At 41.6% G+C, this 24,824-nt stretch overlaps 4 protein-coding genes across 13 annotated transcripts in view; 2 read left to right on the forward strand and 2 right to left on the reverse strand.

The window, feature by feature from the left end:
• LOC114873809 overlaps positions 1–1,631 on the forward strand; it is a 26,529-nt gene extending 24,898 nt beyond the window's left edge. The window contains 3 exon segments of the mRNA XM_046287688.1: positions 945–1,288; positions 1,406–1,478; positions 1,480–1,631. Coding sequence (XP_046143644.1) covers positions 945–1,288; positions 1,406–1,478; positions 1,480–1,539 — 477 coding nt within the window. The 3' untranslated portion in view covers positions 1,540–1,631.
• Positions 1–24,824, reverse strand: part of LOC114873808 (breast cancer anti-estrogen resistance protein 3 homolog) — a 104,833-nt gene that overhangs the window by 49,627 nt on the left and 30,382 nt on the right. For 2 of the 3 annotated variants that reach the window (XM_029182518.2, XM_046287686.1), the window contains exons 2-3: positions 23,781–23,867; positions 2,264–2,332 (exon numbers count right to left, since the gene is read on the reverse strand). In XM_029182518.2, coding sequence (XP_029038351.1) covers positions 2,264–2,332; positions 23,781–23,867 — 156 coding nt within the window. The remainder of the gene's footprint in view (positions 1–2,263; positions 2,333–23,780; positions 23,868–24,824) is intronic. The other variant, XM_029182519.2, reaches the window with a different exon arrangement.
• Positions 6,018–9,299, reverse strand: LOC114873810 (cytochrome B5-like protein). Of its 3 annotated transcripts, none has more exons than XM_029182523.2 (3): positions 9,039–9,295; positions 8,834–8,942; positions 6,018–7,873 (listed from the first exon to the last, which is right to left on the reverse strand). In XM_029182523.2, exons 2-3 carry the CDS (start codon positions 8,860–8,862, stop codon positions 7,390–7,392), a joined length of 513 nt encoding a protein of 170 aa, XP_029038356.1. In that variant the 5' UTR covers positions 8,863–8,942; positions 9,039–9,295; the 3' UTR covers positions 6,018–7,389. The 3 variants fall into 3 exon arrangements, 2 of the variants coding, with proteins under 2 accessions (XP_029038356.1, XP_029038357.1); XM_029182524.2 differs by having other exon boundaries at positions 8,834–8,962; XR_006829860.1 differs by lacking the exon at positions 8,834–8,942 and having other exon boundaries at positions 7,787–7,873; positions 8,991–9,299.
• The window catches only part of LOC114873807 (junctophilin-1), a 34,582-nt gene continuing 23,923 nt past the window's right edge, over positions 14,166–24,824 (forward strand). For 3 of the 6 annotated variants that reach the window (XM_029182511.2, XM_029182512.2, XM_029182513.2), the window contains exons 1-2: positions 14,166–16,234; positions 20,957–21,168. In XM_029182511.2, coding sequence (XP_029038344.2) covers positions 15,924–16,234; positions 20,957–21,168 — 523 coding nt within the window. In that variant the 5' untranslated portion in view covers positions 14,166–15,923. Of the gene's footprint in view, positions 16,235–20,956; positions 21,169–22,279; positions 22,362–24,824 lie in introns of those variants that run through there. The other 3 variants (XR_006829858.1, XR_006829859.1, XM_046287685.1) reach the window with 2 other exon arrangements.

A 24,824-nucleotide genomic window follows, 5' to 3' on the forward strand; every position in this document is an offset into this window, starting at 1 on the left:
TAAATGCATTTCTGCAGGCTGACGGTTCATTTCACAATATCGGTTTGATATTAGAATAATGCTATTGAGTTTCATGCTATAAATTCATCGTTTCTATATTGCAGGATCTAACGCAGGATATCTAGTATCAAAATCTGCTCGTTTCTAGGGCATTAGAAATTTACATTCAACGCAACCGTACATCGTGCTTGGATTGCGGGTACAGCGATGAAATATACAGAATTCGAATGCTTGTACGGGCTGGAATTGAAAGTTTGAATACGTTTAATGGTCCTTTTTGGATATGAAAAAAATTTGGGATGATTGTTGAAGGGGAAAAAAGGTTGGAAGAACTTTTTGTGATTGATCTCGTCCGAAAAATCTCTACCTTATGACCTTCTGATATGAATAGAAAATCGACGACAAAGATTAGACAAAATTAATTCCCACGTACGGAGCCTAGTTTGTATTTGATAAATGTTCCTTCGTTACTGGTGAAACTCTGCAGTCCCTTGTGAATGGTTACTATGCCCTGGGGAAAAGCGATCACAATTCCCCAAAGCGAGATTAAACAATATTTCCCACGGAACTCTGGCTGCTTCCAAACGGGGGCAATCAGGACTGAATAGCAATCAAATAGTGTCTCTCTCTCTCGTCTCTCTCTCCCCCCTTTTAAATTGGAAAAAGCTTAAACAAAGCTTTTTTCGGCTTTGCGTTCCTACTGTTCGACACAATTTCCATCTTTGTTTCGATATTACCCAACCCTCACGGCAGCCAGTTTCTGCCAATTATACGAAACGATATAATTAAGAGACATCTCCTCTTCCCGTTATACCTTATTATTAACGAGTTAATTGTTTCGCTTCCTCTCTGCGAACCTCCAAGTTTGATCTTGGAGAAAAGGATCCGATGGAAATGTTACGCGAGAATCTGTCAGAAGAAAACACGACAATTTGCTGTTTCAGTCCGGTTTGCCACCGACCTACGAAGAGTATCTGTGCCACAAATACGCCATGATATCACGATCTCACACACCACCCCCGCCGTGGTCGGATTCCACGACAACGACGACGACACCTTCGGCGCCGAGCGGTCAAACGCGTCGCGACCTACTCGCCAGTCAACCCGAGCTCAGAGAGTATCTGGCGCAGTTGTCGTTGTCTCAGAACAACGAGAGATCCGCCAGCGGTCAGTATCATCATCATTATCATCAGGGACAGGTTCTCAGAGACAGCAGCAGCATCTCGAACCAGCAAGCATCGAGGGAGCAAGTTAGAACGCTGCAACGTCCACGTGCCATGCCTCCGAGGTGAGTTTCAAAGTGAAAATAAGGATGAATACTTTTGCAAATTTTCTGATCGACGGGTCGCGTGAATATCGATCGGTAACAGAGGCTGGCTTTATGCGGAGGTAATCGTCAATTCAGATCTCAGAGCGAAAGTCGCGTGCAACAACAAAGAATCTGGACGATGTACGAGGATGTGGGTTTCTGCATGGAAACAGACGACCGCTTTGCAGTCGGTATTAGAAAACGGTATCACCTTGTGCAGCTTGATGTAAGATCGTCAAACGAATCGAAGGAAGGATTCTTTGAGCAGATAACGGAGATGGTATTTTTTCCAATCTCTCTTTTCGCGACAGTTCCGAGAGAATTTCATTGCGGATACAACGGAGCCAGTCAAAGTTCCGACGACGAACCCTCAATCGACTTTGATATAATCGGAGGGCTACCCTCCTTCCCTTCTTCCTTCCTTCTTTATCCCTTTCACATTCATTCTATTCAATTAAAATCAGATAATGAAACTATACGACGTACCGCGAATTGATTTGTTTTTATTGACACGTTCACTGCCCCGTCAACAATATCGGCGATTTTCCATACGAATCCATCGAGTATTTCTCGTTTCGGAATTACGGATAATAAGCGTAACGAAATAATGTGAAAATATGCAAAATAAACGCGTGACGGTAAACGTGTTGAATAAATAATTTCGGCATCCGCGATCGATGAGATATTTAGAGTTCTGAAAGCGTTCGACAATTTTCGAACGGTACGAAACTTGCCGAATTTCAAGTAACCAACGAGGTTGAGATTTCTGAAAATCTTCGATAATTTCCAATGATTTATTTGACTCCTAACCCGAGACTCGCTGGACGTTCATCGAAAAAGGAACGCGGCGGAGTTGAAATGTTCTTCGCACAAATCTTTCGTCGATTAAACAAGTAGCTGTACACGCGAACGTGCTATCGCTCGAAAATGAACCTTTTTAAGGAGATCACTCACCCTGTGTACTCGATTCGTTCCTCAGCGAAATTTCCTTCGTCTCTCCTGGCTGGTCCAGGTCCAACATGCCTAATTGAACGCAAAGAAAAGAATATGTTTTAATCTATAGAATGTGGAGTATTTTTTTCTTTTTCTTTTTTTAAAGGAACAAAGGATTATAGGATAATAGTTTGAGAAATTGCAAAATGTATAATGATTGTATCTTAGGCCTAATTTAGAAGGGTGCTTAATAATTTCGTTCCTCTTAGTGAATTTCATAGTGTTACAACTTTTTTCTACCTTCCAACACGTGTATGTACATATGTATGTATATATTATAATTTGTATCGTGATAGCGTATCTACGTAAGCGTGTAATTTAACAGCACTGGTAATTCTATTGTCTAATATTTGCATTGCAGATGCAATTACATACACGTTCGTGTACGGCTGCATCGAATTATTTATGCTAATGAGCTTATAATTTCTCCTCGGGCATTTACATCGTTGTACGATGGGGTTACCATGAATTCGATCGAAATATTTGTAACTATGAAAATGGAAGCCTAATATCGAGTATCAGGCTGGAGTGTGAATGAAAAATAATTTCTTTTGAAATATCTTCCGTGTTCATTGTTCATTTTCTTTCTCTATCCATAAGTAAGTAATTGAAACAGACACTGTGTTCACTATATAATTATACAGATCGACGTGATTTTAATTGTTCAGCTTTCTCAGATACCATTCAACCTTTTTCTGTTCCTTCGAGAAGGTGGAAACGAAACATACATAGAATTCGATTTCTCTTACGAGACGTTTATTTTTCTCAATGGGAAGAAAAAAAGACGTAATTGAATGTAGCTTATCGTACGATTTAAGAATACTAACTGGGTGTTTAACGAGAGGAAGATAAACAAGAGAACATATAAATTTTCTATAGAGTGTAGAGACAGACAAGTTGATCTTTACTGCCCTGTTGTATATACGTGTAATTAAGTGTAAAACACGAAGGATATATCGTTTATCGAACCTGTAACTTCTATTCGACTATAACGTAGCACATAAATTAGAGAATCAAATTTGCTTTCGATCTTTAAACAGAAACATAATTTTCTTTTGTTTAACACACGACACCAATCGTTTAATCACTTCTAGACAAAGATTTTAATAAAAACACAAGATTTTCGTATAAACGAAAGTATTCTCATTAATTAATTCAGCAATAAGTTTTACGACAAACGAGCGCCACTTACCAAAAGAAAAGGTTCTTTGGGTTTGAAATAAATTATTAGAACATTTATTCGGTAACCGGCTAAATGGCGTTTTACCTTAATTAAGGTTAAACTTGATTCATTAATCAGACGGGTTCAGAGAGCACACAACACGAATGCCAGCTAACCGATTCTACGAAGGAATCGAAGCAACAATCTTTTTTTTACGCGAATCGTGCGTAATTAACCCTTTCGTCGCGACTCGTGTGTACTGGTTATTTCAAAGGATCAATTTATTAAAATTAACCAGATAAAAACTTTCATTTACAGCGATACGTTTCGCAGACAACGGACAATTTTCAGCTGAAGCACGCGACGCAGCGAAAGGGTTAATAGCTCCATAACCGTAATCGTAATTCTCGTCGTAATTACAGCAATTAACCGTGTGAAACGATCGAACCACTCGACGTACCGTATTAGCGCATAGGAAGACACCGTAATTAAGTATGGTCGACGCTCTAGGCGATTTCGACCCTACGAATCTAGCCTGTCCTAACGACATACAAAAAGAAGAAAAAAAAAAGAGAAAAAAATGAAAAAAACAGTAAGTAGCGCGTAAATGTTGATGTTGTAAAGAGGTACAAACAGAAAAAAAATCCAACAGGCATGTTAAAAGCGTAGAGCGTAGCAGGTTGACACGCTCCGTAGAACTGCGTTCCGATTTCTAAGTGTAATTAGACTCAAAAGTTTCCCATTTTCGAGTGCGAGCACTCTGTTCTTCTTCGTTAAAGCTGTTCCGCCTCGACGATGAATGTTGCAAATACTCGAATGCTGTTTTTAGATTCCTCTAATCGGAATGCTCAATCTTTGCGAGCTGGGATCGCCAAAAATTCTTTCACACTACTCTCGTTAATTAAGCAACGCTTCGATCGATTTGTTTGAGCAACAGCTTCGTTGAGAACAGACCCTTAGAAAAGTAAAATTTTTAGTTGAATTTAATGACAGCATTTTTGTGTGAATGATGAATTAATAGAACGATTCGAGGCGGATGTGCTATGATAATCGTTAAGAACACGTGAAACGTTACTCATTACTGTATATAACGATTGTCATCGTCCCGTGTATGTCTAAGCGCACACCTGTCGATCCGACAGAATGGTAATAAGAATGAAGGAAAAGCAACCACCGTAACGATAGACAAAGAGATGGAACCTAGAATTTGCGAAGTAACGATGAATTTTAATCATTCGTGGCTCTTGTTACGCGTGGATTGCCGAAAACCAATATTAGTCATTAGTAAAATTTAAATTTTCGTGTAATAAAACTTGCTTGTTTTTGAATCAGAAGGCGAGAAGGTGCGTTCTTATCAAACCTTTGGTAAAGTCGAATTGTTTATATTGTAGAATCAACAGTGTTCGTTAACAAAGGTTATCTTATTGACTTGTTCCGTTGCAAAACAGAAGAATGATTTTTGCCAATCGTCACACGATATTCTTACTCTCTTTTTGATTCTTGATCGTGTGCAACTGTGGAACCGATTGTTTACGATTTTCCAAAATGCTGTACCGTGGAAACGTTTATCAGCCCGAACGTTTGTGTCACAACGTGAAATCGACGCGATTACGATTGTTTGCAAACGAATGTGATCGATTGTTTACGTTGGAATTTAACTTTTTAACGTTCGCGATCCTCGATACGAAAAAATCGAAACGACGGTAACAAATATGTATCAAGATAGAACGAATATTTGGCTGAACTTCGTTTTTAGGTAACAATAAAATTCTTTCAGACTCGAAAAATGATTTGAATTTTTTGATGCTCTTGAACGAAGTTTAGCCTGTAACAGGCCCAGGCAACTCGATAAAATGTAACGAATTGACGTTGAATGTCTAAAAAAAGAAACTAAATGGTCTCTACACCTCCCTCCCTGAAGTACATGAATTGTTCAGGCTTGCTTTATAAATGAAAGAACAAACGTAGCGTTGCAAAGGGAATAAAAATTAAAACGATATCTCCGTAGATGCATTGCTACGATATAGAAATATTTTTCTCAATCACGGTGTGTGTCTCGTGTTATTTATTTTCCATGAGTGTCGTTTACGTCTTTCTCCTGGCATCGAGCGCAATGACACGTTACGGATAATTAAAGGTAAAAAGAAATTGAAACAGACAGAAGAACAAGCAGCCCGGAGAAAATTAATTAATAATGTTCTATCGGTACCGCATTAACGAGGAACTAAAAGCTGAACCGCTATGTCGTATTGTATGTTGTGTATATTATGAATGTTTAGAGGACCAAGAAATATAATGTACCGGTGTAAAGAAAAAAGAAATGTGTGTCATTATTTATTCCTGTTGTTTCCTTCGTTCTTGAATTATTAACCGTTCGAGGTGAAATTCATTTCTTTTGTTTTTCCAAAAAATTATTAATGTTTCTCAAAATAGTTTAACGAAGTTTAGAATTCATTCTATGATGCGCGAAACTTCTTCATCTACAAATTGCAAAGGTAAGGTAAAAATTGACGCGCGTGTGCAGGTTATTATAATCATCATAATTATTCGAAATCTCGAGTAGAAAGATGCGAACAGATGAAACGGTGTAAAATGATCGCGAGGGCGTGACTTAAATACCTCAGTCCGCAACCGCAGACACACTGAACGTATCTAATTTCACGGTGTCTAATTAAAGAATGAAACACCTCTAGCAATAGACCAGACAGTTTCTCGCATGTAACACGTTGATTCAATTGGGACCGTGCTCTCGAAAAGTCGTTCTCAAAATTCTCGAGTATCATAGAGTATCCAGGAAACTCGACGCATTCAATATACCTATGCTCATTAACACCATTTTAACTTTATAACCTATTTGCAACGCCAAACGCGAGAATGCTTGACTGAAAATAAAAAGAATAAATAGGTGTTGCTAATTCACGATAGTTCGATTAACTTATTCAACCGAAAAAAAAAAAAAAAAAGATATTTTTATTCAGAAAACTTTTTCGGCATCGAGCAGGTCGTAACAAGACGGTAATTATTTGTTCATAGGTGGAGGATCCTTGGAGAGTTAAAGGTCAACTCTATTTTTTTTTTCAATCGAGCTACATGTGTATATTTTGACGTAGTTGTATCTTAAAATTACAATTTGAAAAACAAATATCGACCGAGTTTGAAAAATTTATATGCAATTTATATTCGCAATCTCACCGTATTTCGCAACGATCGAACGTCGTTTTTTTTCTTCGTTTATTCCTCGTATATCAGCGAGGCTGATTAAAGCTAATCATTGCACGTGGATGTGTCTCTCGATTGCTGAAATGTTCAACGCGTAGCGCATGTCAACGACATTCCATTTGTTGATCAAACGAGGGCATGGCTCAGACAATTAGGCTTTCGTAATCGTCTGACAACGAAATTGCAAATTAACATCCTCCTGGTTGATAATTAAGCAAAGTATAAATTGCACGCTTCGTTTACGAAACTAGCTGCCACAAATCGTGGTCATTCTTTTGTAAATGTAGCCATTTTGTACCTAGCATTCCATTTTCGCGAACGTGTATATACATCAAAGGTCTAACTTATAATTAACATATATGGACAGTTGTGATATGTAATTGCGAAGGGACGGCAGTGACACGGAATCAGATCCGTTGGTTTGAACTTCAATCTTTCTCATTATCTACCCACCAAATATTGAGAAAATTCCTACAAAATTCAGATGCTATATCTCAAAGTGTCTTTCAATAATCAAAGTATAAATTATGGAAACACTACGATGGCACTACGTTACACCAAGTCCAAGCAAAATCCAAAACACTCTCGATTAATGTTCAAAAAAAGAATCAGTCCTCGTTTATCTCGTTTAACTCTTAAGTGCCTACCACGCGATACCGCGAGTTAGATGGTCTAAGGTTATATTCTGCGACACACGACGAACGTATTAAAATTCAACGATCTTGACACCATTGGGTACGCGGAAGATCCTCTCTTCCGGCGGAAGTTCGCCGATCAGATACCTTTCCAGGCTGAGTCTAGCAGCGGTAGAGTGTCCAGTGCCTATGAAAGCCAAAGTCGCATCCCTGCCAGCGTACTCGAGGACAACGTCCGATCCACCCGGATGATTCTTCAGGAAATCCGTGCAATCGTACACGAAATCATGAACGACGATCCAGCAATTGTCGGCGGTGTCGTGCCAAGCGACTTCGTCCAAGTTGATGATCTTCAACAACTTCTGTTCGTCTCTGCTCGTACGTCGCTGTTCCTCTTTGTTCTGCCACGATCTTCTTCGAGATTCCGTCACGGTCTCCTCGAGTTCCACCCTGTTTCCTTGATCCAAATCGAGGAAGTCCTCTTGTTGACTCGTGGTGTCCCTCAACTCGAGGGATCGAAATGTGAGACTCAAGAGATCCATGCTTTCGTTTGTTCTGAAAGGAGACAGAGGTGTTCGACTCTGATCGCGTACGACTGATGATCAATATCTCAGGAATCATTAGTTTTAGGAAGAAATTCCTTGAAAGTGCAGTGGTTCGAGGTACGGGTCAGTTTCGTCGGTTAGCTTGACTAAATTACCGTTAAATTACTAGTACAGAATTCAATGCGAATTCGACTCGTCAAAAAGGTCCGTTTCGAGGAGCGATGGAGAAGAGACGAGGCACATGTCGTTCGAGCTGCGTCCAGTTTTACACTGTCTTTACGATCAGTATGAAATTCAGAAGTTTCTGTCAGGTTGAAGGTTATCGGTTCGTTTTTTTTTTTTTTTTTTTTTTTTGGCTGACAACGAATAGCGATGAATTTTACGAGAACTCGAGATTTTCTGACCTTGATTTCTTTTTTTATCAGAAAGTGGTACGAAAGACTATGATTTTATATAAATCAGTAACAAATGAACCAAGACCCATAGACAATGAAAAGAGAATTCTATAATTGATTAAATAGAGTAAAAGCGAAAACGAAAAGTGAAAATATTGTGACTTGAAAATGATAAATATTTATTACTTACATCATACTGGGATTCCTATTTAAAAACAAGTAAATTAATGAGTAATCAGTGAAGTTACATCATACGAAGCAGACGGAAGAAATAATAGATGATATAGAAAAGATTTTGCTGATGAAATACGTGATGACACTGACGCTGATGATAGACTAATCTTTGTACTGATAGTAAAAGACGTTTAATAGATGAAATATATAAATATGAAAATGTCGACTTCTGAATAAAATATAGGAATATTGAAGAATTAAAATTAAGATAAGGAACACAAAAATGACACGTATTCGAACCTTCTCCATCAATGAAAAACGATATCACAAAATCATCCAATTTGCCTGAATTTTTGATCAAGCTTAACCGAAACTCACTAAATTCGATAACAATGATTTACTTTCGTTGTTCCTCGTCATTTTTCTCCATTTCCCTTTGCCCTCGAGCTGCCTTCTTATCAAAGGGACATCGCGCTTCATACTGAACGTTGTCAAGAGATCGATTCCCCACTACAAATAGGAAAATAATTCTATTACCGGTTGAAACCCGATGCATACCTGTTCCCTGCTTGCACATGCAATTTCAGTGCAGTCTTAGGTGCTCACATGTGTTCCCTATTGCTTCAAACGTTTCAACGATTATTATTCACCAAAATATCACGCTCAATTCGTCAAGTGAATTGACACTGTCTCTTGATTCGCGTTTGCATCTTTATCCAAGCAACGATTTTATTGAAAGTTTCATGATATAAACAATAAAAGATACCGCGAACTGTTTTTGTATCCTTGAATCTTCTAATGTGTACGCTTCTAACGATCTTACGAAATGAAACGATCCGCGTACTCTTTCTTGTTCGTTCTACGACACTCACGGGTTCTCCAATTGCGAAATAACGAATCTAGAGGTTAAAGGAAACATTTGCAATGATCGGAATCGCATTATTGATTTCATAATACCGCTATCTGTTCTGACGTATGCGATAGAATCGTTTGATCAATGTTCGCAAACAGATAGTTTATTCACCCTCAAAATTATTCATTTTTAAAGAGATACAAATTTCAGCCAAGAAAACATAAAATCAGATGTGTCGTGTTACGCGATCGATACGCGTTTGAAAATTGCAAACGCGATTGCAAAATGATTTTTCATACCTGCAGTATCGATGAATAAACGTCGACATCTGATTATCTATCGATACAGAAGAAATCACGTATAGCAGCGAATTGTCGCTTTGCCAGCATGCGGTTTATTTATAAAAAGAAGACAATTTTCTGTTTATCCGCTCGCTGTTAGATGGCGATGGTGGTACTGTTTCCAAAACGCGCACCAGATGTAACATTTCAAATTACAAAAAAGACACGAGGATGTCTTCGAAATGAATATTAATTAGTTACCATTTATTAAAATTATTTGCATTTTTATCGAGAAGAAAAGTGCTTGAATATAAAATAGAATACTGAATAATGATCGAAGGGTAGCCAGTCTGATCGTGACATCGGTTCTTTTTTTATGTAATATTGGAAATGATTGATTATATAAAGAGGGGGATCCGGGGTGTTGATTCGACGTATTATGTTCGCAAAGAGGATGAACAAGCTCGTGAGCGGTTTGTTTCGAGTTCTACCAGGCGTATTATATTATGTACAAAAATGGTTGCCTTCGATTTTCCGCGCATTCTACCCTCCACTCGAAATATAATACCTACTACATAAGCGAACTAAAGCGCATACAAATGCATTTCACCTTCTCCTCTGTTCTACGTCCCTGTTTATACATATACGTGCAACGAGGATTTCTCTGGCGGTTCAATTTCATTGGATCACGGTGTATCGCATCGAGAAACTAACGAAAAGTTTCTAACGACTTGCTGAATACTTCAGCTCCTGCAACTTTGCCAGCGCTAGGAGTTTTCAGAAAGAAAGTTCGATGGCGAAACTTGTACTCGGTTCACTATCTCGGGAAAACTAATTTTTCATTTTGGAAAATTGCACGATCCTTGTGAAGGAGCTCGTTTCCCGTTCCAATATAATCCTGTTTGCAATTTTGTCAAGTGGTTGAAAGATGAAAAGTAACATTGTCCGATTGTATTAAACTTTTCGTAATCTAATTTACAAATTAACACTTTGCACCCTCCGTTGAATCATTTCAAGAGAGAGCAACGCGGCCGAGGGTGATAATTAGTAAAAATACTGATTTTATACTAAATTATCAATTCATCTTTCAATCTAAGGAAGTATATCTACATTCGAGCACCTCTGCTGAAATAAAAATAGCATTATAAGAGGATGTTGGAAAGAATAATCAATTCCAAATCGAAATTCTGAAACGAATCATCAAATTAAAAAAAAAAAGTTTGTCCAAGATGCGTCTCGACAGCGATCACTCGAGCGAATGCCGCCCAAGGCGTTTAGCGTGGTCCAGCGAATCGCGGTCCAGCGAAGCTCGGTATCGAGCAGCGCATGTGTCCTAGAGAGCGTTCTACTCGAGGCGCCACGACGCCGGCGTCGCACGGCGTCGCACGGCGTCGAGGGCAGCGCCGACGACGACTCGCGACTAGGTGGATAGTCGCAATCATGCCACCACCCTGACGCACGTTCCCGTATCCACGGTGCGTGTACGTCGACGACGCAAGTGGTAGCCTTAGCTCCAAGTATCATCGTCGAAAGAAAATCTTGAAATATCAAAAAAAATAGAAAATTTCGAATAATCGTGCAGGTATATTATCCGGAAACACGATCGTGGGGAAGAAGCGCAGTGTGGCATAAAAAAGGTTGTGTCGAGGGAGAAACGAGAGGAAGGAAAACGCGATCGACGCGTCCACGGTGGCTCCTCGATGCCGGAGCGTCGAGACGCGATACAACGCCACGGTACGCGTCGTCGTCCTGGTTATCAAATCGTGAAGCACAGCTTCTCGGTGTGCAGTATCGACGAACGTGCATGTGGATGAGTGGAGGTAGCAGGGAATCGTGTGTGCGATTGGTGCGGTGTGGCGTGGCGCAGCTGCGATAGAGAGGTGACAAGTGTCGTCTGGACGCACGTGTGCGCGGAAAAACGCAGCGTGTATCGTCTCGAACAGTGCGTAACAGACAGTGCGCGACACGTATCTTCGTCGGGTGAGTCGCACGTGTCGGTGGCGGTGCGCGCGGATCGATCGACCGGAAGTGCGAGCCCCACAGCCTCTAATCGCCAGTGCTCTAGTCAGCTCCATTTCTCTCCGCAAGCTGCCCTAGTAAAACTTCCTGTTCGCAAGCCATCCGAGATATCGCGGAGACGAAGCAACCTTTCTCTCTCCCGATAACTTTCTCTTTCTCCGATGACACACCAGCGCAGCTTCTGCTCTAGAATCCTGCTCTTGCTCTATTTCCGTATGCGTGTATGCGTGTGTTTTCTTTCGTGATGCCTGCAGCTGCGCTCCGTGATTTTTACCAAGTATTTTTGGGTCGTGAGTTGCCCGACCGTTTTCTTTAACAACTTCAACGTTGGCCCATGGAATTTTTCTACCAATCGTGATATAATCTTGACGTTTAGTTTAGAGGAAGTCTGCCAGTTTCATTAGGGACAGATTTATGTATCCTCGTAAGGGATACCGTGCATCACACGTGGAACTACACTGTCCCATTAACGTTTCCCACATCACCAGACGTTTTTATATCTACATCCTTATGATTGTAAATCACCCTTGCGTTGCGCAATATTTTTAAATACCCCTTTCGCGTAACTCTTTTCCATGATTCAGTGAAAGTAATTTAAACGTTCCAGTATAAATGCTAATCGTCGGGTGTTTTAAATATCGTCAGTCATGAAACGATCCTTCTAAGACTTTGCAGGAATATTAGCACTCCGTTATCTCGACACGAAACGTTCCCGCGTGATCCAGTGTCGCTGACACTTGATTGCGACAATATTTTCTTACCCATATACATACACGGAAATAAAATGACTATCTCTTGAATGAAAAATCAGGCAATTAACAGGATAATCTTTGAAATTATTTTAGATAGGGATTGAATAGCACCTTTGGAGAATCTAGGATGATCCTAACATAAAGCCTTCTGTTTTCGCAATGAAAAGAAAAAAAATATGGATAGATAATTAAAGAAAACCAAAATTGCACGAGACTGCTATGTGTACCGTGAAGAGGGTAGAGTATAAAGGGAGTGCGGGGCGGAATAGCCCTCTCCCTCTTGTGTCTATCATTCCTCATGTTTGCAGAGTAATTTAGCGAATCTTGACTTCGTAAACGCCCTCTGGTAGCTCGAGTAGCTCGCCCGTAATTCTCGGTAACGATGTATCGTTAAAATCGGGGTGCGATTCGCGAGGAGGCTCGCAGGTGCAAGAGTCAGCGGTGAAACGAGGTCGGTCGCGAGGTTCGTTTTAGGCAACGAATAATTTCGTTCAAGCGAACGTGACGAAGGAATTGTTTTTTCGGGAAGCGAACGTTATGCTTTGGATCGTTCGCAAGCGTCCTCGCGGCGAGTTATTTTAATAATGAGGGTGTACCGCGGCGCTTTGTAGCCTCTTTCTTTTTCAGCCGTCGTGGATCGTCGGGGAAGGGAACGCGTGATTATTTCCCGTGGTTGCGTGCCCACGATATCGGATGATCGATTAATTGATTTCTGTTATATAAAAACGTCCAAGGAGAACGAGCGACTCGACGCCTCGTTTCCATCGCACCGCTCACGTTTCTCAACCATCTCTCCTCGACGCAGAAAAATCAGATGCTCCTTTTTTTATTTCGTGGACGGATCGTTGACACGGACGTTTCGTCGAGCTGAATCGAATACGCGTTAATAAATACAACGGGGCACCTAGTTTATATCGCGAGGGGAAAAAAGTAACTGACCGATATCGCGGTGCAGCATCAAAAATGCAACCCTATGGACGTTGTGCGTCTATAGCCGCGAGTGATACAAGTCAGAAATCGATCGGCTGAAACTTGATCAATTATTTATCAGCTACTTGTTTTGATGGACTTGGAGAAGAAACATTCGTGGCCCGTTGCGGCTCGATGATAGTTCACTTTTTTCAAAATCAACAGTACGAGGAGCTGTCGGGTGAAAATCACTCGTTCGATAAGTACCGTACGAAAAGATAGAAGAGTTAAGTAGGAGATATCGAAATCGAATTGAAAGCTATGAATGACAGATGAACGAGCAGAATAAATACAGTGGTTATTAATTTTATAGTAGAACGTCGTATATCGAACCGAGATCATTCGCGGATGATCCATTGGTTAATAGAGTTTTCCGAAGGTCGATATTCTCGGTAAGTGATGATCCCGCGATAGAAAGCCGCGTGAACGTCAGAAGTCGCGTCCGAATCCGTATTCCGGCAAATGGTCGCCGATTTTCGGCGCGCTCGGCGCGAGAACTCCTCCTATTTATAAACGTTTTGAACCCGGTCGCATTGGCGAACCTCTCGAGCTGTCCGCTCGAGCTGCCTCCTCGTGGGCCGGTACCTCGGCGTGGGGAACAATTCGCCACCCCATGGTAAAAATAGAAGCTGCTAGCCAGCTAGCCGAGAACCTCGAGGCTAGAGCTCGAGCGTTAGCGCGAGCACCGCTCTAGCCACGCTAGAGCGGACATACGTTACTCTTCTGTCCCAGTGAGAGTGAGTGATTCGAGTTAGTGCGAACAGATTCACCGAGGCCTAGCATTTCTAGCCTTTCTCGATGATCATGACGAGGACGCGTCGATCTAGCCACTTCGTCGATCCGTACGTGTCCGGTACGTTCGGTTAGAGATCTTCTTTCATTGTCGTTCACCAGTTGGCCACGAGGTCATTTCTTGCGGGCGTAGATGGTGTGGCGGCGAGGTCAGCCAACCGTATCAGAGGAATCGTTCTATATATTTCCCAGCCGTAGCGGCCAGCTTCGCGAAACTCTTTCGCGAAGTCTAGTGAATATTTTAAGACCGACAAGAGTCCGCCGCCGCCGCCGCCGCCGCTGCCGCATGTAGGAAGAGGAGGCGAGGGCTGATTCACACTGGTAGCCGTTTCGCACGTAGGAGGATCAGGGAAACGGCAGTGAGGATGCTGCTACGAGCCGCGTACGCTGCGTGGACGGCGAACCACCATCGTCGGGGGAACGGGCCGACCTAGACGATTATCGAGGCAGCTTGTTCACCGACCAGCTTTTCGCCGACTGGTCGAGCGCGGAACAAGCTCACCAGCAGCCATCGAGAATCAGAGATAGGGTTAGACGAAGAGGGGGAGAAACGAAGAGTGAAAAGAGTGAGAAAGAGAGGGCCACATTCCGAGCGGATCACGGATGCTTATAGAAGCGTTGCGTAACGGCGTCAGACGGACGGCGAAAACGCGGCTGCTGGCCCGTCGAGTTTCGACAAGTTCGACGAAAAACCCGCTCGCGTCCTCTTCTGGCATCGAGGCGGACGTCGAACGGCCGCGGACCGATACTCGCCCCCATCTCCGACAGTGTGCTGATCCTCTCTGCCGTTCGTCGTGCGTCCAATTTCCTACGCGCCACTGATCGAACCGATTAATCGAACCCCCGCATCCCCTGATCCCCCTGATCCCCCTCCCCTCTCCGCGTTTCATGACTCCAGTGAACAGTGCGAGTGCGAGTGTCAGGATCCGGACGATCGACCTCGGTGATCATCGCGGTGGTGAGGCAGAAAGAGGAAGTGAAGAGTAGGGTCATAGAAGAACGCGTTAGGAGGAGAGAGAGAAAGAGAGTGAGAAAATAAAAGAGGAAAGAGGTGGCTCGCAGAGGGTTGAAATTCCCAACGGGTGGATCGATCCCGCGTGTCCCAGTGCGTTTCAAGGCCACGCGAACTCCGCTCGACGATCACCCTTCTCGCGGCTGCGATCCCCTACGAACGGACAGCAGACTCGAGCCTCGACGTCGTCGTCGTTTCGCATCTCCGCTCCTCGTATACCGTCCGAGCAACCGCGACTAAAATTAACCCGTGTCGAATCTTAGAGCATTTCTGATCTAGTCGAATGCTTTAGCACCGAAACATCGTATTTATAGATCGTACACAAACGATAACAAAGGGAAGAAAATAGCAAAAAATAAAAAAGAATCTTGACAAATTCGAACCGAACGACGATGCTCGAGTCTCGACGATCGTAAAGGTGCGCGGTGTCTCGGTGAACGTGTAAAACGCGCTTTTTGTCACACGGGGTGAACGGTGGTTTTTCTTCGGTGATCTTGCAGAGATCCGTTGGTGAAACGCGTGAGGGAAGAAACGTGGAGACGAATAGGAAGGATGATGGATCAACGTCCAAAGGGACGGTTGTGCGATCGTTGCTAACCGGCGGGCACGATAACGTCCACGATAACGACCAAGACGAAGACGCCGACGACGACGACAACGACGACAACGACAACGACGACGACTACCACGAACACGAGGAAGAAGAAGAAAAGGACGAAGATTAGGAGACACGTGGTGGGGAAAGAACGAGAGGTAGAAGGAGGTGGTGGATGAAAAGAAGGAGGTGGAAGAGACGAGAGGCGGTGAGAAGAGATGCAGCAACAGCCACAGTCTGGCCAACAGTCCGGGGCACCGAACGGGGTGGCAGGTGGTGCCCAATTGCCTCAAACAGGTGGCATCGGCTCGGCCCAACCTGGAGCGACAGGTACCACCACGACGGTGTCCAATCGTGCCCAGGTTAACGGCGGCAGATTCGATTTCGACGATGGTGGCACCTACTGCGGCGGTTGGGAAGACGGAAAGGCGCACGGACACGGCGTTTGCACCGGACCCAAGGGCCAAGGTGCCTACTCCGGTAGCTGGCACTATGGATTCGAGGTCTCCGGTGTCTACACCTGGCCTAGGTGAGATCACGATCTGTTCCTTTGGTTCCTTATTCATTTTCTGGCACGCCTCCAAACGCGATCGTCGCTCTTCGACCCCGCGTGTGGATTTTCTCTCTTTGAAAATCGATTTTCCATCGCGTACAACGTGGACGAAGAGGTGAACGTGTTAAAAGATATTTCATCGTTTAACGCTAGAACTACCGACCTTTCGTGAACGCTTATTTTTAATTTGAAAATAATGTAGGAAACTCGATAGATAAAGAATGAAATATAATTCTTTATCTCGACAATAGCCAACATAGATTCCAACAAAAATAGCTCGACAAAATTTATAATTTAAAATGAGAAACTTGAAAGCAGTCATTTTGACTGTTTTGCTGAATACCATCTCGGTTCACCTCGACTTCTGTATAAATTGTTCATTTCCAGACCGGATAAATCGTGTTTCGTTAGCGATACGCTCTATATCGACATGGATCTTTAAATTTAATTAACGAAAGTGTTTCCAACTCAGTCAGAGAATACTCCTAATAATTCGCGATACGCTTTATCTTCCTCTTTTATCTATTTACTAAAACGAAGAAGAGATTTTAGATCCCTTTGACTACAAGGTCCTTGTCAGATAAAGGTTGTAAATGAACGTGGACGAAAAGTAAACTCGAACACACGAGGATGTGTCTTTATCGCGATTGATTCCCTTCGATACGAGACTCCGATTTCAAGTCCTGAATCTCTTCTCCTTTTAAGGGGATTAAAATAATTACCTTTCGATAGAGAAAACATCAAATATACAATCATCCCCGTATATTACCAACGATTTAACCGAAAAGTGGATGCAACCCTTTACAATGAAATTAATTTCATAGCAGCTTAATGTTTCTAAAAATCACCCAAATGAAATACTTTGAATTTCCAAGTTGATTGATAGAAAATTTCGTCGTTTTTCGAAACCGATGAATATCATCGGATAATGGAAAATTGTAAACAGGTCAGGGGATTACATATTCCGCGTCAGGATGATCGGTTAAGAGATAGGGAATCCTGGTGAAATTCGGGGAAATAATTGTCTACCGCGTCCGTGAACTAGCTCCTCCTAACCGCTCAGTTCCCAGTGACCTGGACTTGTTGTCCTTGCACTCGGTGACCCACTTTCGGGATCGGGAGATTCCCGGCCGGCCGCAGGTATATACCGAGAGATACGTGTCAAGGTTTCCCGTTCATCACGAATTGACGCCGTTAATGGCGGCTTTTACTGATAGAATAAAATTACTACGTTCCAAGCCACCTTTCACCCTCCTGAAACCTTAATCACTACGCTAAAGCTATAGACAGTCTGGAAAAATAATTTTTTTCTAAAAATGACTTGTTGCTTCTTTAATAGTTTGTTTATCAAGGCAAATGAAATGAATTGACTCGAAATAGAACATTTTCCGCGCAGTCAAATCGAAATAGTCTCGACGCGTTTGACGATTTCTTTCTACGAAAAAGCGCGCGTAACGCGACTATATTTGATCCGTCGATCGTTCCGGAAGAAATTCTGTCACGCGTCTTTAAATAGTCCGTTGCAACGAGAGAGACCGTAAATATAATTGTTATTAACATCGGCCGTCACCAACCGCCTTTCGACCGTACAACGAAAAATTGACCCACATTTTTATGTATTTTTAGCCCGCCCCAGTGTTCATCAATGGGACCGAGGGATTAGCCCACTCTCCCGAAAGAGAAAGAAAAAGAAAGGGAAAGAAGAAAATATAACCGCGAATTCGACATTACTATATTTAGATTTCGTTTCGTACGAATGTTGTGCCGCGGTGTAACCCGAATTCGTTGCCTCGTAAATAACGCTTCCCACGTTAGAAATTCGACGATTCGAGGCTCGAATAGTCGAATAATAGGTCGCGTGTATACAACCGATGCTTCGAATCGTTTCAAGTATACGCCCACATTGTCAAACGACAATTATTGGGACACCTGAGCTATCCGAAATATCCGCGTACCTCGAATATCCGATTTGTTCGTGTACACGAGCCTTGTACTACAAACTTTCGATATAAATTTAGATTATATGTGCATTCGTGATCAAATCAGGCTTCCCCGGGAAAAATGGTAATGTCCCGAGATCCAACCCTTTCCCCTCGGCGTCGACAGGCCCCTTGTTATTATAGGTCCGTGGCGGCCCACCACTTGCGTTTATGCGGAAAAATTTGAATTAATATTTACTTTAAGTTACTAATTTTTGATAAATTATTAATTTTTGATAACTTTGGATTGATTCAATTTTTCTGTAAAAAATAAATCAAGTTATCTAATAACATTGAACTTAATTTGAGATTAAAAAGAAAAGGAAAGAAGAATCCTCCTTTGATAAGTAACAGTCCAATTTCTGTTTTTGTATTTTATTTTCGAATATCTTGATCCTGGTAAAATTAGAACATTCTTAACCCCTATAAAATTCAACGATAGAGAAAAGGCTATCGTGCGTCCTGTGCGTATCGATTAAGCTACGACATTAACCAGGCATGTAGCAATTACGAGAACACGCCGAGGATTCCATAGTGGCGCGTGATAGAAAAGTGTCGTGGAAAATGTATCGTGGATTCGATATTTATCGTGACCAAAGTCACGCACAGCCAACGGCTTACTAATTAAGACGCGATAAAAGAAGAAACGAATTTCGTGTTAATCGGTTTTCGCATTTGAAAGACATTCAGTAACCTCATTCACAAATAAACTTCTGGATCAATTATCATAATTACACATCTAATATTCTATTCTCGTACCAATGTTCCATTTAATCGATTGGACATTTATTTTTTTGAAGTTTGAATAAACTATTACGTGCGTCAGATTTCATTAAAAGTTGTAAATTTTAGGTTTCACATTTTGCTAATGAAACGCTGATTAATCAGGCTCTCTATGTCTGATTAATCATCCAGAGATACGATCATGCTGACCTTATTTCTCTTGCAATTCAATCGATTCTGTCTCGAAAATAGACAACAAATATGAACCGACTACGCGAGTTTTATAGAAAATTTCTACCCGACTTATCCGTAATTAATACCGAGGAAACTTCGAAAGGTTTTATGAAACTTCCAAAGTAATTGGGAAAAATAAGGCTGCACGTAATAATTTTAAAAAGGGAATACAATTTGAGGTAAAACGAATCAATTTGCCGTAAATCGAGGTGAAACGCTAATTCGTAGACCCAGTTCGCTGCAATAACAAAGAATCGTGGGATAATTAGAATGGAAGCTCTCCGCTCGACGTCCCGGTTGAATCGTTAATTACTCCACCTTCCTTATCAACCTAATCGCACGTCTATTTAACGATTCACCGGCGCTCGAGCTCGTTCGCTAATCGCAACCAGCAATTACCGGATATTAAACAGCCTTTGCACTCGCCGTCATTTTTCACCCTGTGTATCGATCAGCAGCTAATGAATTTTTCCATCTGTTTTTCCTAACGAATCTTCGTATTCAATAAAATTATCCGATTATCACGTCGGCTGCTATAAACATTTTTTAAAGTAATATTAATCAAACTTAGGAACTTGAATGAAAAGAAAAACTGATAATTCGTTATCCAAAAGAGTTAATTAAAACGGCTAATATACATAATTCTTTGTTTATCAATCGAGAGTAATCGGTGGTAGCTGAGAATAGACGAACGAGTGCGAGGGATTAATATTCTCGACGCGTTTCGACGCGATCAAAGCGTGTCGCTTTGCCGGTCGGAAAGGGTGGAAATACCGTTGGAAAGAAAATAGAAAGGGGGAAAAGAAGGATGAAGAGGAGAGAGAGGAGGGTTCAGAAACGGGGAACTTGCGTTAGTCGCGACCACGTATATATGTATATCTGGGCCGAGAGATTCCGTCGGTTCGTTTCCGTTTAAACTGGAGCAAGGTCTTCGTCAAGTCGCGTCTCTTCCTAGGGATGCTCGATAAATCCATCTCCTGTCTCATCAATGACGAAGCCAAATAATTTTCGACGATCATTTGCCACCCTATCTTACCATTCATCAACCGAACGACGAGTATATACCACACAAAAGTTGGACTTGGAAATTTTCTACCTCTTTATAGATTGGTCCCATTATTGGTCCCATTATTCGTAACTTCATACCTATGCGTATATTTAAAGGGTCCAACTGGAATGAAAACTTGGCTGGAAAAATATTTTTTCGAAGGAACGAACATTGCTTTTGCGATACGCGAGAGATCACCAAAGAGTACATCGGTTCTTTCTTCGCGAGATGCAATATCGAGAAAAGAAAGGTCGGAAAGAAAAATTGCTTCTTCGTATCGAAAGAGATCTGTTAGGAAAAAGAAAAAAAATCAGCATCGCTGATAGAAAAGCGTGTCGATATTCGAGGAAGAAGGGAAAACGTTGAAAGGACAGATGCGCTTCGATAACGAGTTCCTTTCGTGTTGGTCGCGTATTAAAAGCGAAATCTGATCGCTTGCATATCGAAATGCGCGGAAATGAGAAACGAGCACATCCCCAACAGATTTTTCAAGCGTAATCTTAAGCTTTCTTATCTCTTGTAATAACATCCTGATCCACTAATCATGAAATTTTATAATAACTTATATGGATTGGTATATGGAATTTAAATCTCGAATCGCTAGAAGCAACAAGTACGATGTTAAGGGGTGAATCGTTAACAAGGCAGTGCGCGTGGAAAGAGGGTGAAAGAGAAAAAAAACGCGTGATTGTCAGTAAGGATATCTGATTTCAGTGGGTCTGCGTACGAGGGCCAATGGCAGAATGGAAAACGACACGGGCTGGGCATGGAAACCCGTGGTCGCTGGATTTACCGTGGCGAATGGACTCAGGGATTCAAGGGTCGATACGGTGTCAGACAATCGACCACGTCCACGGCGAGGTACGAGGGCACGTGGGCGAGCGGCCTTCAGGATGGATACGGTTCGGAGACCTATGCGGACAGTGGTGAGTTTTATTTTCTATACACCCTACTTTTTCTATATAAACAAAAATATTCTAAAACAGATTTCCCACGACAAAGTGCAACATAGATTATAATCAGCGAATTTCAAAATATTTTTTCAATTTCTATCTAAAAATCTGAACCTAAAAAAAAAGAAAAAATAATAATAAAATAAAGAGGATATTTTCTAAATTTCCACCTAAAAATCTAAGCTTTAAAAAAAAACAGAGAGGAGAAAAATAGGAATGAGTACCTTTGGAAGTAGGCACGCGGTCTGACCAAATACAGATATAATTCCCTGTCCCTGTTCGGTGGAAAACGAGAAGAGGTTCGAAAGCAGATGGAAAGCAAAATCGTTCGAGGATGTAATGGAAGATTGACGCATAGTACGAGAGGACGAGCGAAATAAAGCTGTCAGGAACAGATCAAAGGATAGGAAGACATGGCACGTGTATCATACGCAAATTTTACCTCGAATCTCTACACGAGCTTGTCGATGACTTCGAGCAGATCTTTGATCTTAATTTGAATTGCGTTTAACTTGTAGTTATTAATACGCGTTTTAATTACCGATGCTGTCTGCGAGCGGAACGCTCCCTTTTTTGCATCAGATCGGGAACATTGCCAAAATGCAGCTCTAGCCAACAGCGGCTATCTTCAATCCGACATTGCGTTTCGTTGGATTAATAATTAATAAACAAATGATAAATTTGAATGACGCAACGTTCGATAATTAAGCAATTAAATTAGAGGAGGGAATGATGAAAAGCACCATTATTACGGCATATTAAAATACTCGAAACAAGAAATGGAGATTTAGGGAGGGTGCAAAAAGGGGAGAGCCAAACGACAGTGGTTTACTTATTCAACGGGGTTGAATAAGTCAACGGTAGAATGCTAATTAATTAGCATCACGTGTCGAGGAATTGTGCGTGTCACGTGACGATCAATCTCGACATCCATAATTTCAACCGCTAAAAGTATCCTCTATTCGTTCGCAGACGTCACAGTGTCCCATGAATCGTCGTTTTAAGGTCACCGTCATTCGATTAATTGCTAAAAAGAGGGCTACATAATTGATCGAAGCAACTGAAACTGCGTCGTCTTTTCCAGAAACAAATTCAACCGATTCTCGCCACGGATTAAACGAGCGATTCGAACGATTCCCTTTCATCTCTTTTTTACCACGATACTCGTATGTATACATTTTGATTCGTAATAATACAAAGTAATGCGAAGTGGCATCCCAGCGGTGCCTCATAAAGCAACTTCTAAGTTTGCGATAAAATCGCGTGACTCAGAGTGGAACTATTTGCCCGCTCGTTTCGAAAACGACCTCGATTTGTAAGCACGCGTGCGAACGCACACGAAAGGCCGACGACATTCGGAAAAAGATAAATTCAACATACGTGAACGAACGAAAATTTCGAGAAGAAACGTGAAACGATAAGGATGGAGCGTTCGAATTTTTCCAACGTATCGCGAAACGATATCAAGACGGCATTAATATGTCAAACAGTATGTTGAAAATGGACATGCGTCGCCTGCCGGATCCAAGTTTCATTTCATTGGAGAAAACGGAAGATTCCGAGAGCGGCGGCTAATCGGTTTAAAATCGTTCCGTTATCGAGGAATAAAAAGTTGGGCAGGTTGAAAAAGGCTGGATGAAATTATCCCCAGGCCACCTTGCGCTTTATCTCGACCACTGAAAATAACCGTTCCGGATCGCTCGCTCAAAAACGACCAAAAGCACGCCGTTGTATTATGTCTGCGAATAGAAACATCTTGAATTTCTTTTCGTTCCAGACGAATCAGAGTTATATTCGTAAATGATATGAAATTTTCCCTAAAAACAGCCGTGAAACGACTGAAAAGCTATTCGAACTGATGGAATATTAGATGCTGGATGTGAGTTATCTAAATTATTTAAAAAATCTATTACGCGATATTGCGTAATATTGCTTCTCCCGATAGCGTAAGAAATTCGCGATAAAAAACGGAAGAATGTAAGAAGAAGGTTAGACGAGAGGGAGAACGGTGGTGTAGATAAATTTTATTACGTTCCACATCTCGCCGGCTGCACTTGAGCGCTTTATTTAGAGCTGAACGAGCCAGCTGCCCGCGTTTTCCGATCTTATGGCGCCCCGTGTCAAGGAAGAAATGTAGACGATGATGTATGCCCCATAAAATCGTTACCCAAGAAGTATCTAACTAACCGCGCTCAAAGATGTGTTTAACATTCCCGACTCGTTATCGATGTAAAAAGCTAGCTCAAACTTTTTACGACATAATTGACGCGAAGGATTTCTTAGAAAGAATTATGCGTAATCCTAATTTCATATCGCTGTCGAAACAGAGCATAGTTCGTTTTATTTTATTCCGAGGGAAAGGAAACCGCGAGGTAAACGCATTAACGAGAAAATGAAGCCGAGAGAAAATGCAAGGAGTAATTCTTGTTTCACGCAACACGTAGACGGTTAATTACAGAGGTGGTAGAGAAGCGGTAGAATAATTCTAGCTGAAAGTGCATCGATGTGCAAAGTGGAAAGCGCATGTGTATGCAAACCACGTGGAGAATAACGAACCCGTGCAAATATTATGTTTACACACTTACCATGGCTGGACCGTGCTGCTGGCTGTTCACCTTTCGTCCTTTTCAACCCCTTTAATTGCCAACCCAAGGTTACCCGTTGTTGCAGCCCTGTAACAAAAAATTTGTCCATTATTTACAGTTCCATGGAAAAATCGAAAGAATTCTTGAATAAGAAGATAAATTAATATTGGAAAATTTATTACTGTAAAAGGAGGAGAGGAAAGAAATTTAATGGCAAGATTATAGAATGAAAGTGGAGTTAAACACGAATGCTTGAAAATGTTCAATTTGCATAACAATTTACAGGCGAAATTAAAAATCGTCTGTTTGCACCAGGGAGCGAATTGGAAGGGAGGAAGTACGTAATGGAAGAAGTGTGGTTCCCATTAAAAAGTGATTACTCGTCGACGTAAAACGGGAACGATTTGTTTTACGCTTTCTTTGTAACGGTGCCTTGGAAATTAATGAAACTGCATTGCTCGCAACAGTGATTCAACCCTTTGAGCAACGAGTTTTCATTGTGCCAGTCTCGAGTGAATTTCCTTGTATATTTTCATCATTCATTTATACCAGATTATAAATAGCTTGGTTCACCGTTTTGAAAAACTATTTTCATTGATAGTGATATAAAATATTCGGATAAAAAGTGATTTCTAATGACCTAGAGTCTAGGTCCTAGACGTTCCAGAGTTAGAAAAAAAGTTACAATTTTTTTTTTACGAACGATCCTTATCACCTCTCGTTGAAACCATGAGAGCTCTCGCGAAGCTTATCCCGCAATCAGCTAAGCTACGAGTCGAGAGAAAGACGAGGGGAACGAACGACCCTACAAGCCCTTTACTAAAGAAAACAAGTCGATTAACACTTAAAAAACCATCTTGAATGAGTACAACCACTTGCAAGTAATTCATCGAGATTTTTCGAAATTTTCCCATTCAATAGCTTCATGGTTAATTATAAAATAATTCTCTAATTATCGATCACCGTTACACACAAATTAGAGCTGCTCTATTTTCACACGATTCCTCGTTAATCTTCAACGAGTCTTGAAGGAATCTATAAAAA

This window comes from Osmia bicornis, chromosome 11 (assembly GCF_907164935.1).
Source record: "Osmia bicornis bicornis chromosome 11, iOsmBic2.1, whole genome shotgun sequence".
In the NCBI taxonomy this organism is placed as follows: domain Eukaryota; kingdom Metazoa; phylum Arthropoda; class Insecta; order Hymenoptera; family Megachilidae; genus Osmia; species Osmia bicornis.